The following is a 13,465-nucleotide window of genomic DNA, read 5'->3' as shown; positions in this document are numbered from 1 at the left end:
AAATGTATTTAATCTTGATTCTCTTTTCCACTCTCTTCCCTTACAAGACAGTTAATTTCATTAATACTTTTGCAAAGGTTATATATGCAAGGTTTTTCTTTCCGCTATAGCGGATCAGTTGGTCTCGTCAAAATGCCTGATGTCAAATGTTCCATATTTGGTCATTTATGTATGCTCATCCTTCTCGAAGGGTAACAGCATCAATAACTCGTATTTGTTTAAATAATGGAAATGATTGCACCTCACATCCTGAATAGCCAGGGCATGCTGGAATGTTTCCAGCCTCCACTTCCGAATTCAGATATTCCAATTATGTTCTGGCTTCATTTACCGCAGGAAACAAGTTATAGAATTCGGTTCGTCTGGACGGATTTAGTCGACCCCCAAGTCGTGTGGGGGCATTCTTACTCGAGAAAATCGAACCTTTGAGGACTGCATTACACGTTCGATCCATCTTTTCACCATGACTAAGCAGTCAATGGAACTAACGTCCCTACACGTGTTTATTTTCGGTGACAACAAGCCGCAACAACTATTTCAGTCTATATAACGGTATTGATTTTAACGGAACAAAAAGTCGGTGCAACGCAGAAAGCGAGTGGCTGGTGTGTCTGGAATAAATCATTCACGAGTAGGGATGGTTGCCAAAACAGTTTGATAAACAATTCCGCACAAAAACGAAATACACCAACTCGGCTAGATAAGATCTTTTTAGTTATGTGTATTTGATATTTTTGTTCCTTCATTTTTATGATGGGCTAAGTATTCTCTTAAAGGTTGAAGCAAGAGCTTTGCGTTTACAAGAACAATCCCACCCACAAAACAAATACTACCGACCAAATCTCGGCACCGGATCTCACTGCGCACGCGTGTCTCGTTTTCGACGTGACGTCACAGTAACGGCACTTCCGGGTGCTTGTGGTTCATGTGTGTGCAGCCAGGGGGGTGTTTCCCAACTTCCCAAAAGCGTGTCCGAGATCTTTGATAAACACCCGTCAATGCCACTCTCCAAACCACATAACTTTCTGACAGTTGGACAGCGCTCGCATGATTTAGTTAAAAACAGTTGCCGGGACCACGAGCCATTCAGAACAGTTGAACAGCGCCACGCAGCGGACAGCATAGTGATTACATTCGACACACAACTTGGGTTTTGCACTGGAGAAAGGATTTGTCGCACGTTGGAAACACCGGGAATACTACAGCGTCAACCACCACGCACTAGAATGCTGCCGAAATTCACAGTTTTCACCATGGATGTATCACGGAAGACCACGTCAAGGACGTTTTCTGCCGCCTCTCTAGTTTTACTTTTACTATTCAGCATCAGCAAGTGCAATGCGTGCCAACCTGGAGAAGCAGAAATGACAGAATCCAAATTTTATCGGTCGCAAATTGTCATCCAGGCAACAGTTTCTACGAGACAGGATCGTGATGTAGTCGTTCGAGTGGAAAGAACTGTCAAACCCGCGGACGGATCCGGCGTTGACAGTGAAACGATAACCTTAAATGGATTTGGGACGGAGGACCCTTGTTTCTGGGAAGCCACGGATTTATCAGACAACACAGCGTATTTCTTCTTTCTTAGAGGCTTGGATGAGGCTGGTTATTACCCGATCGTTGGCAATCCCGTGGAGGCAACGAAAAAGGAGAGAAAACTCGTCAGGAAGTTTATGCAAGATGGTAAGCCTATGTTATTTTCTGTTCTGTTTTGTTTGTTTTTTTGGGGGGGGCACTGTATTCCGTTCACAGTTAATGATATTTTCCCTCGGTAAACCCCTCTGGAAATCAACGTGTGTAAAATTTGTTTCTCATTAAAATGGACTGGTTTGAAACGACGATTGTAGTCAGCATGTCATGCATGCGTACAGAACGCTTCTGTGATTTGCGCTGCCGCCATTACGAAACACATTGTGCAATCTCAGCTTTTAAACTTAGGGCTGATGAAACAAGTGCATTGAAGGTCATTGGTTTTATACATGATTGGCTGATTTCGTGACACCTTGTTAATGCTTTGGACGTGTGAAATATTTCTGAACATGATAAACATCCCCATTTTGCTGCGCCTCCTCGCAGATCCAAAAGGACAAAAGGGCTGAGTTTCCCTAAGTTCCAAAGGTCTGTGGGAAATCCTTGGGTATTTGTCGAGTGTACAATCACAGCATGCGCCAGTAACGGAAATAATTATGTCAACAGGTCCATTATGTAAATCACAAAAGATATGTTTGCATGAACCATAATTTTACAATACGACAGACATCTCATTCAGGCATCCAAATACGAAGTGATGAACCAAAAGTCCGAGTACTTTCCAGTGAATTTCAGTGTTAAAGGGACCAGTCGTGCTGTACGAGCTGAGATGATAGTGAAGACATTATTGGGAAACAGCAAAATTTCGGTGGACTTTATTAAAACATGAAAAGGAAAAGAATTTGGTCGGAGGCAAGGAGGTTTGGCACATTTCAGTTTGTACGTCACAACGTGTACCTCTTTGATTACCCCTACGAAGTACAAATGCTCATGCCGGTGTCTGGTTGGGTTATACATTTATTGCATACCATAGCTGCTTTTCCAATGTTATCTGTACAACTATGTAAAAAGTTGGTTCCGTTTCCACCTTTAGTTAAGGTGTGTTTAAATTTCGTAATCCCCCTTTTCCTGGGCTGGTCTGATTAATCGTAGCTCTGTAAGGCCAAAATTCTTAAGTTAGTGTGATGCCAGTGACACTGACACTGTCAGGAGTCATTGGAGCTACGTGCGTTGTTATGCTTTTCACAAGACTGTGGACCTTGAGCCTTCTGTAATTCCGTCATGGCCTTGTTTTTAACCCCCTTTGAAATGAGAGTTTTATTGAAGTTAATTTAGTACTCGACTCAGTCACTGAGCGAACATTTTTCCCATCTGTGGAAAAAACTCATAGGGAATACCAGATATTTCTCCTCTCAGATTATTTCAGGAATCTTTCCTCGTAAACTTGACACTCAACAAGTAAATTGCAATCAGAGGAGGGCAAAATGTAAAAACGGGAAGTGATAATCAAACACACCACCTCCAATGTTGTCATCCAAATGACAGGCTTGGCAATGACCCCATTTATTAAAAGAGCTGTCACTCCAGCCTGACTGTTTTCCCAGACCAATATGCACTACCGGTATGTCAAGGTCTTTGTTCATTCCATTTTCTTGCACGTTTTTACACCAAGGGTAGCTTAATTGTTACATGTACATGTACATTCCTGTATGCCTGAAGTTTATCGTCATATCGCATTTTGTGCCATGATGAGATTACCATAGGTCAAGCTTCGGTGTGCTGGTTTAATTATATGTCTAAGTTGTTTATTTCGTGGAGTTTTGTTTTACTACATCTCTTGGTTTTTCTTTTGAAATATGGTTAAACCCCAGTTCTCGTACACTGTTGTTAGTTTGAACTGTTGTTGGACCTTAAGCTGTGGTTGACTTCCAGCCTACACTGTCTAGACGCCCTGGCCGTGCTTGTTCTGGAGGTATTAAACCCTCAAGGCGTCCATGGCTGATTATACAATCAATATTTCCCCGAGAAATTTACGAAGAAGTTGATCTCTCTGGCTAAAGGCAGTGATTCCAAACTCAACCACAAACTTGTCACGCTTTATTTTTCCACAGTACATGAACATGGTTCTAAAGTAACAAGTACAAGTGCCCGTAGGTTTGTAAGTGCAGCATACACACCTGCTGCTTAGAAACTAGAAAAGATGTTTGGTAGAGAATACACTTGCATGCACTTTTTAACAGGGTCAGAACCTAGTGGTGGGCATTTACAGGTAATTAGAACTGGGTACCCTATTGAAGTACACCCGGAAAACATGGGTAACAGGGTACCTGCATGGGCATTGCCAGGACTTTTTTCCGGGGGAGGGGCAATCCACTTTTGAGGCGGGATTAAAAAGGAACAGTTAATAGCGTTAAGGGGTCAACTTTGAAGCTTTTCAAGCAAATTGTTGATTTATACACTTTTTTTTCTTTTTCCACCTTTTTCCTATTTTCTTTTGGACCATACAATCCAAGCTTGCATCGTTCCTTTCAAAGACTCTTGCTGGGATCAAAATGTCAGGCCCTCCAACTTTGACCCATTTCATTTTGCCAAAGTTGATGAGGCGAAACTGTTTGAGCATAGTTAAGTCACGGGCAATCTGCAGCACTCTAGGAAATATGTGTACACTGAAAGCCAACGGAGGTGGATTGGATAATGTTACTACGACCACCTGACAATAGAGGGCTTCGTTTGTCACCTCTCATTCTGGCAGGGTGTGCAGGTAACACAAGACACCCGCCCCATGCAAATTTGCTAACATTTTCAAAGAGGAACCACAAGATTTACCCAGCATCCTCAATAAAAAATGAGCCGCTTTACGAGGGGCTCATCGCACCTGTTCAGCACGTTATGCAGACTCTATAAAAGTTTGTTTCCTCATCAAAGGGGGGCTTGGAGGGAGTGGATTGTTAATCATAGCACATGCAAAGACTTCATTTTTCAGACAGAGGACAGCCCGTCGTTGCGTTATTTATTGTGCATGCCGATACCATGCAATACCGTTGCTCACCGTGCATAGTTTAAAGTCACCCCACAAATTTGCATCGCACTTCAAACAGGTGAAGTGGCTTTGAATTATGTAGATTGTCAGATTGTGAAACTGACAGGGAAACTTGTCAGAAATGTACATGTACATAAGATTATGTTTTTATAAATGTGAGACTTTGCCAAGGCAGTTGAGCCAATAAAGAGTGGACAGAGTTGCAGAAGGCAAAGGGCTGGAGAATCTAAAAGTAGTCAGGGTAATGATAGAGGCCATAAAATGTGAGCAGCGTGTTACACAAAGTATTCTGTAATCAGCTACGGTATTAGGCCTACCTTACAGATGTCTTCATTCATAGCCTACATGTAAGTTTTGTAGCCAACCTGCCAATAGCGCTACGGAGCAAAAAAACAAGTTTGCAACAGGTGAAACCAAATTCTGGCTTTGCACCTGCTTTGAAAAATAAATGCTTCCCCTATATTGTGTGCTTCACACAACAGCTGTATGTATTGATTGATATCTGAGGATTCTTGCTGTGGATGTGCAGTGAAACACAGAGCTTATGTGTACATGTCCATGTTGCCGTAAGGATTTGGTTCCATTTTCCACGGGATTTCCATCTGTTCTGAGAGGGTCGTTTCCGTGTTCTGCCATGGGGGTTAAGGCTTCTCCAGGGAGATAACCCAAATTAAGCTGCTTACTCATGTCCTCTCTTGATTGGAACGTCAGATAAAAGGAAATTCTGCAAACTTCATATTCTGCAGAATACAACCCTCAGAAGTAGGACCCCAGGATATTCCCACATGCTCAGTGCCTGGCTGATATTAGAAGACTGCAGTGCATTGTGGGACTCGGTTTGATACAGAGGATCCAAGTGCAAGTGGAAAACTTGTTTGATGTGGAAAAATGCATTCGGGTGCAAAAGTAATCAGTAAAATTGTTGCGAAATTCCATCTGCCATCTTCGAAGGCAGTATCAAAGATTACATCCAAAATACCGACACATGAACAATATCCCAAAGTCTGAATTTTTGGTAGCGAGCAAGATGTGTTACATGTGGGCCTAATTGCTTCACCACATAGTCAACTTGAATATCTGGATATTGCCCCTCCCCCCGCCCCCACACTTTTATTTGTAAGCCTATCCCATCATTCTTTGCAATAGCAAAGTAGAAGGATTCTTGCACATGTTGGAAATTATTTTAACACTGATTCACGTGTTGGTTTCAAAAATGTTTGACATTCAAGACTACAAAGTGCAAGTAGTGGTCAGCAGTGTGTGCTCACAGTCTAATGGACACAGTCAGCCCGCATATCGCTGATAATGCTCTTTCAATTATGCAGGTTGGGTATTTATGTTAAGGGTGCGTACATTGTGAGCATTCTTTCAGTTTAAAGGGGAACGAGAAACAAAACAGGTAAGCCATCAAGGTGATATTCACAAACACAGTACCGTGGCATGTTTAATTTACAGCGCTTCTGTTTGAATAACAGAAGATAGTCAGAATGAGATGTCATTAGGAGATGTTATCAGACACCTGGATGCCGAGGTTCTCAAGAGAATTCAGTGCCAGTGGTTAGGGTTTGTAGAGCAGATTTCTTGTCGTTAATGCATTACAGTCAGGCCAAGTAAAATAAAATCCATCAGCTCATCATTAAAAGGAGGAGGTGGCCTTTGGTATTTTTGTTTTACCAAGATGGCCGCCAGTAGCTTTAACAATCAAAACTGCCAGCAACTTTTCAGTTCACAATGACTGTCAGCTTTCTCCCAGTAATCCACAGTTGCTGTTTATTTCAGCCTAATGCATGCTCTTCTTAATTGTCATTTAGACAAAATTAACTGACATTTTCATAATAAGTTGATTCTTGGTGGAAGTGAAAAAAAGAAAGGATGTGGCTTCCTTATATTATGAGAGCAGAGAAAAATCAACCGATTGAGGTTTTTACTTGGCCTACCATAATCAGGTTTCTGCTTATTAGTTTAAATGTGATTAGGATGTTCCATGTCACTTGAAATAATTTGTTTGGATAGATTAGGTCATGATTGCTTTATACCGGTAGCCTCGCTACATCTTTTTCTGCTCACAACCAGTTGATTTTTTGGGGGGTCAAAGTTGTTTTAGTCTTTGGAAAAAATATCTGAATCATCTCAAAATCACAACATTGTTGACAGAAAGGGGGACCCAGCAGGCAGGTTCATACACCGTCCCCCGTGGTTTACAGGTCTGCTCATGTCCCCAATCCAGACTTATCATAGTTAATGTGCACCGTATTGAGACAGACACTGCGAGGGTGCGCAGTGCAGCAGCGACACAACACGCAGGCCCAGTGAAGGAATGAGATAAGCGGATTGCTTTCCTGTTCGGATTATGAGTCCCAAGACGGAAATTCTCCCCCTCCCCCCCCTCCACTTCACAGGCAGGAGAGCATTTCACCAAGCTTGAGGGGCAACTTTGGCTGGCATGTTGTGGTGGGGGTAGGTTAGAGGTGTCCAATGCTCCGGCTCCAGGCACCAGGCACCTGATCCATTTAGGGGGTAGTAACTCTGCTCGGCCCTAAGTCCCAGGACATTTTGCTGAGAACCTCTCTGAAGCCTCTGCATTCTTCTACCTTATACTAAACTAGCTACCAAAACCAATCTTTGATGAGGCCAGAATGTTGCAGGTGGATTAACGAACTGTCCCTCTGTACAATGTAGTTTAACATGTCTCCCAGACCACCCATCTGTGTAGTACCAATTCGTGTAACGTGTATTTGACGGTAGGGCTACCTGTACACGTACCAGTTCACTGTAACTTCCTCAATGCTAAATACTTTAACAATCTTCCAAAATCTCCTGAGTGGATTTAGAAGACTAGGAGAGAGTCGGGGTTCTGGTAACCGTGAGTTAGTTGCTTTGCTGGTACATATGCACTAACACGTGTATGCATGGAGTGCAGAGCGTCTGAGTGATTGTTGAAAAGTTGAATCTAAAGCTGTGTACAGATGACTCGGTGAGTCGTGCGGTATACTAGTAGCTTGGCAGAAGTCATCAGAGGTGAGATAGACGCGCTTGTAGTAGATTTGAAGGGGAAGTTGCGGTCTGAGGATTTGCACCATTGCCTGATTGTCCGATTAGTTTGGATCTAATTTCCCCAGTTTATATACGTATGCATGTGATATCTATTTTTAAGTTGGTCTTCCAATTTAGTTACCCAGTGGAAGTAATGAACCTTTCCAAATTTAGCTACAACTTTGAGAATGTATTGTATGCGTACTCGTGCCATAAGTTTCAAGACATGGTGCATTTCCGAGCCATCTTTTATTGCAACGTGTTTGTTTATTTTCTTGGAGCAAAATCATTCCTCTACTGATGACTTTCTGAGTTCTAGGGCCTGGTGTCAGTGTGTCTATAGTTATTTTCACGTCTGGATTTCAGTCTTTTTTTTTGTTATGAAGCGAGAGGTGTGGATTGAAGACATGAGGTCCAGACTGGAATGACTGATGTTAGGAAGGGGGCGGCAGGGGAAAGGCCTGTGCACGCATGGGAAAGGAGCAATTTCAGTAGCTGATTAAGGCCAGCCAGCAAGACCTTGAGGATGAAAAACATGCTAGTTAGCAAGATTCCTCTGCTTCAGTCCTTCCTGTTCCCTCCTTTCCCCCCCCCTTTTTTTCAGCCCTTTGTTTTTGTTTCTTTAAAGGGGTGTGCAGGGCTCCCTCTCGTCACATTAGAAATGTCTCCAGACTTTGTCAACCATTCAAGGAGATGCTGTGGCCAAGTTCGGTCGGCGACGATTAGTTCGACCAACGGGGAGATTTCTTCTGGTACCCAGAATGTATTCACTGAGGAGATCGACCAGTGATCGACAAATGGTCGCCCATTGAATTTGGCCCAGCACTGCAGCGACACCAATCCTGAAGCTCATTCTTTAACTTGTGGGGTGTAAACCGTGTCCCTAACGATCACAACACCCTATTGGTTGAAGAACTGTGCGACCGTGGCGCGTCCACAAGCATGGTATTACCACAATAATGTTTGTTCTTATTGCCAAATTACATGAGTCAAGTCCCGGTACATGTAGATGTGACCTTATTTGAAACTTTGAAATATTGGAATGAGTTTTTAACAGGAAATGTTGACGCACAGGCCAGGATGGCGGCATTCGTGTACATACATAGTAAAACACAAGATGCTCTGGTGATGCGGTTGTATCCCCACTACTGCATTCAGACCCATCATTGGTAGGATCTTTAAAGAGCTAGACGTCTGGTCACAATGACAGGCCTCTATTTGGAGGTGCAGCTATAATTGGCATATCGTCACCCCAAGGAGTAATCACAGTCCAAACATATCATTCACGATCCCTTTCATCTTGGGGCTGTGTGGATACCTCAGTCTGCATAGCAGCGATGGTTTCAACAAGGAGTGAGACTAGTAGTCAATACCTTGTGACAAGCCAAGGGGTAGTTCATGATTCAGATCTGCTCTTGCTGTGGTTTTCTAGCACACAGAACACTTGCCTATTACGTAGAGCAACTAATTAGCAATATCCTTGATACATAGACGTGATGTTCTGCTGGCTTTTGATGTCGTCATTATGGCTGGACGTAGTAAGGAAGCATTCCCACATTGCAAGATTGGACACAATTATTCTCCACATGTTCCTGTACTGTATGTATATGTACAATTACCTCGTTTTCCTGCACACAGCACTTTGTAAAAGCACACTTTTTAACCGTTAAAATCAATGTCAAAAATAATGCATCCTACATGTAGGGCCGACATATGAAATGGCTAAATGTTCATTCCAGGTCCCTGTACACTGTACTTTTCCTTAATAAACAATTTGGCTTCACATCTTAATAAGAAACTAAAAAAAAGGCTAGGAACTACATGTATGCCTTAACCCTAACCCTCCTCAATCCTTCACCTGTTGGAGGACTGAGGACTGTTAGGGTTAATTAATTAAATTTCATTTTAAAAGAACAGTCACAAGTTCATGAGTTTTCCACTGGAATGGAAAATTCCAGTTCACTAACCTGTATTGGTATCCGTACTACCTATATACATCATTTACATGTACATTGTACATAGTTAGGAAATAAACAGCAGACTTGAGCATGTTCTCACATGCATACATGTAAGGCATTAAGGTAGAGTAAGATAACTTCTGGTAACCCTAGAAGTATAAATACACCTATCACAGTGAGTAAATTTCATTACACTTCCCTTTATGCCTAAATACAGATCAGTTGAAACGCCTGTCCTGTGCCTGTCAGGGGTATAGGCCTACATGTAGGCCCTACATGCTAATGTGTGAGTCACGGCAGTTTCTTCGGTAAAGACTCTAGCCTTGCCATAGACCGTACATGTAGTTTCAGTTCATTAATCTTAGATATGATGAATTTGAGTTTAGAAATGTGCTGATAAACTACCCTGCCTATTTGACTTGGATTGGATATATTGAAATAATGTTAAAAATTGAAGCGTTATTAAATTTTATATTTTTACAAAACTTTTTGCTTAAGAAAGGAGACAAAGGAGCGGCCTTAATAAGTGGCGAAAAAAGCAATGCATTATACGTGTATGTATGTCTTATGTATACGTGCTGTGCACTTGAGACCTGTTTGGAGTGAAAGCCAAGGTTGCTGTAAACTCAATTGGTCTCCAAACCCTGAAAAATACCATATTTGTCCAAGTTATAGCAAATACTAGGCATTCCAACAGTTGGTAGTGGACATATAAAAAAAAGGAAGTCGTGGAAGGAGGCAATTAATCACAAGACTTCGGAAGCAGTTTGGACACTTTATGAGTCACGGAAATAGACCTCAAACCATGGTGGGGGACAGGTGCCTTCAAGGACACGCTGGGCCCCAGAGAGAATGACTGCCTGGTGGGGTAGGACGCGGGTACCGGGTACCGGTACTGTTGCCGAAACAATTACTGAAATATGTATTCTCTTTTGCTGAAGGTTTCCATCTACGTCAAATCCCCATCAGGGGGTTTGAGGGGGTTCCCGTTCCTTTATTGTAGTTGCGCTGCTTTTGGTGCAGTCCGGGGCCCAGTTTACTTTGTGTAGGGATTATTTTGGTGGGAGCCCCGGCTTTGTAATGAGGTTTGGTATGGGTGGAATGCCGCATGTGTGTGGGGCTATCAACCCAAGATTATCACCTATTGACCCACTTAAATGATTGGGCCCAGTAAACTTTCGGTTAGGGCCGTGTTTGTCTTGTGGCAAGGTTTTTTTTTTTTTGGTCCTGTTCACAAAGGCAGTAATGCTGAGATTTGTGCATAATACATGTACATGTACGTGACTTCACATAACTTCCCTTCATTGCCCACTGACCAATAGAACATTCTTGACATTTTGGAATGTTTTTCCCCCAGGCTGCAAATGGCCCAAAGGATATGTTATACTAAATTTGTTCATGGGTGCCGTCACGATCGGACTGTGGGAGAGTGTTATGGGTAGGCAAAATGCCGTAATGTCAAATAATCAAATTCTTTGTCTTGTGTGCTTCGGACAGTAATGTGAAGTGACATAGGGCCTGCATGCTATGTGTTTATACGCACACCGGTATTGAAGATTTAAACCACTATATTGTATACATGTGTCACAGTGCACTCCAAAATCCATTGGTCAAAACTGCTCACCTGCCACACATCACCTAATCGCTGTCCCGAATGGCTTGCACTCCCCCATAACATTATAGGTGTACCAGTGTCAGTCACTCACCCAATGAGGAATATCACCGTTAATCCTCCTCAAGGCACAGGCATTATCTGTCTCCACTGTGTATATTCTTGACTTAGAATAAGCAGGTACATGTAGCATTGTAGTTTGTGTTAGGACTCTTGGCACAAAGTCTGTATTCCGTACCCGGGGATTTATCCATCAACACAGGACCAGGTGTGTCAAGAATATGATCAAAATGTACATGTACATCTCACCAGGCTACTAAGCTGTGTACAGGTATCGGGGAAGGGTCTAGAGAGTGGTCCCAAAAGACTCAATCCATCCCCCCCTCTACCAAAATAAAACAATTCTCTGTACAGTATGTAATCCTATTGGACACCTTTTGAAAAACTAATTTTCGGGTGCCTCCCATGATTCTGCATAGTTCTGGGCAGGCTTAGGCCAAATCAGCCACATCCTGACGCATGACCCCGCTTAACCCTTTCCGTGGAGAAACTTCCAGGTTTTCCTCTCTAAAAGGAAAACCTAGTTTTCGTGGTCACTCTTTTTGGCCCGACCTAACCGTCTATAGAAGATACTTTCTGCATGGATCTGAAATTGAGCACCGCTGATGTATCAAAGTACTGATATCTTCATTTTTTTTTTCCAAACTGTGAGCATACAGGTGTGATTCTTGACTCTCTAACATGTGACGGTAGAGCTGAAAGTTTGCTAATTTCTCTACCTATTGTCAAGTCTGATTGGTTTTCATAGTAAGTGACAAAATAAGGGACCTGGCGACTGTATGATCACGGACGCCAATTAAGAAAAGAAAGCTTAGCCCCGTGTAAAATAGCAGACCTTCCAAAATCAGTAAATTGGGAAGAACAAGTGTCCTCGTTCAGCGACTTAAATACCTAATCCCTTCCAATAAAACTCCATTCCAAAGGACTTAAAAAAAACTGTTTGTCTGGAGTCAGCCATGGTTGCCTCATCTTTCAGTTCTGCTCATTCAGAATAATAATTCAGGTATGCTGAGAATGGTGTGAGTCTATGGGAACCAACGGAGCGTAAGCCAAGTCCCTTTAGGGTCGTCTGTTGTTGTCCGTGTGTGGTCGGGTGCCAACAGGCTGACATTTTGCAAGCCCTGTCCTTATATCGTGATGGGGCTTTCATGCTTTTTCCCCCATTATATTCCTTTTGAATGAAAAATCAATTACGTCACGTCCCAAAGTGAAACTACTCTCCCACCCCAAAAAAAATTTGTTCCCACGGGACAACAAGCTCTCAATAGATGAAGGAATTGAATTTAAACTATTCAATTGCACATGTTGATATTGTGGTATTTTGAAACGTAAACGACAATTCTCCTTTCCTCGCTCATTCTGTTCTTGGTCTTGGTTCATCTGATTTGAAATTACAGTTTTCTGTATCATTGGATATCTTGTCTGCATGGCTGTATACACTGTAGTGGAGAATCACCTTCAGAAATGTACACTATAGTTTTATTGCAGTAAGTAAGAATGTACGCAAACGTGTTCACCATTTTTATTTCATGAATTTTATTCCGTACAGTGCACACGAAGAGATTACTGAAAAACAGGGCATCTTTATCAGGTCGGCACACAAGCAACTTTTTTTTCCAATTGTATAAACATTTCAACAGCTGCCATTGGCAAGACAAAGTCATAAAACTTTTGCCATTTGTAAAGTGAACCTGCCACTTAGCCTGTCACTTCTCACCCAGGCACATGTACAGGGACTTACAGTTGATGTCCCAAGGTACTTTATTTGTAGACAGTTGTGTGTATCACTTTGTAAAGGCCAGCTCACCAATTACCGGCCCCCCACATCCTGTCCTTTGCAACTCAAGATCGGCTGCCCACACATATAAGAGAGGGGCTGTTTTTGCACTGTCTCCTTCACACAACCCACCAGGATTACCCCCACCACCAATTACACTGATACCCAACTCCTACTCAGAGAAGCGGAGGAGATACCAAGTCATTGGCACATCTGTGTTGGGAAAGTACTCCAAAAAAAGGGTTTTCGTTTCATTTGTTGTGAGAACATCTCAAAGTGTTCAACAGTGTTGTTGACAAGACCATCCAAAAGACCATCCACAAGACCAGTTACAAGACTATCCACAAGACCATCCACAAGACCAGTTACAAGACCATCCACAAGACCAGTTACAAGACCATCCACAAGACCAGTTACAAGACCATCCACAAGACCAGTCACAAGACCATCCACAA

General features: G+C 42.5%; 1 protein-coding gene across 9 annotated transcripts in view; it reads left to right on the top strand.

Moving 5' to 3' along the window:
* The first annotated feature begins 917 nt into the window (after positions 1–917).
* LOC110974006 (uncharacterized) overlaps positions 918–13,465 on the top strand; it is a 96,793-nt gene continuing 84,245 nt past the window's right edge. For 5 of the 9 annotated variants that reach the window (XM_087129749.1, XM_087129755.1, XM_087129754.1 and 2 more), the window contains exon 1: positions 919–1,683. In XM_087129749.1, coding sequence (XP_086985875.1) covers positions 999–1,683 — 685 coding nt within the window. In that variant the 5' untranslated portion in view covers positions 919–998. Of the gene's footprint in view, positions 1,684–13,465 lie in introns of all 9 variants that reach the window. The other 4 variants (XM_087129753.1, XM_087129752.1, XM_087129748.1 and 1 more) reach the window with 1 other exon arrangement.

This window comes from Acanthaster planci, linkage group LG19, assembly GCF_054643075.1.
Source record: "Acanthaster planci isolate LZ-2023a linkage group LG19, COTS_SCS, whole genome shotgun sequence".
Taxonomy (NCBI): Eukaryota; Metazoa; Echinodermata; class Asteroidea; order Valvatida; family Acanthasteridae; genus Acanthaster; species Acanthaster planci.
The sequence above is the reverse complement of the archived record's forward strand: the minus strand, read 5'-3'. Positions and strand labels throughout refer to the sequence as shown.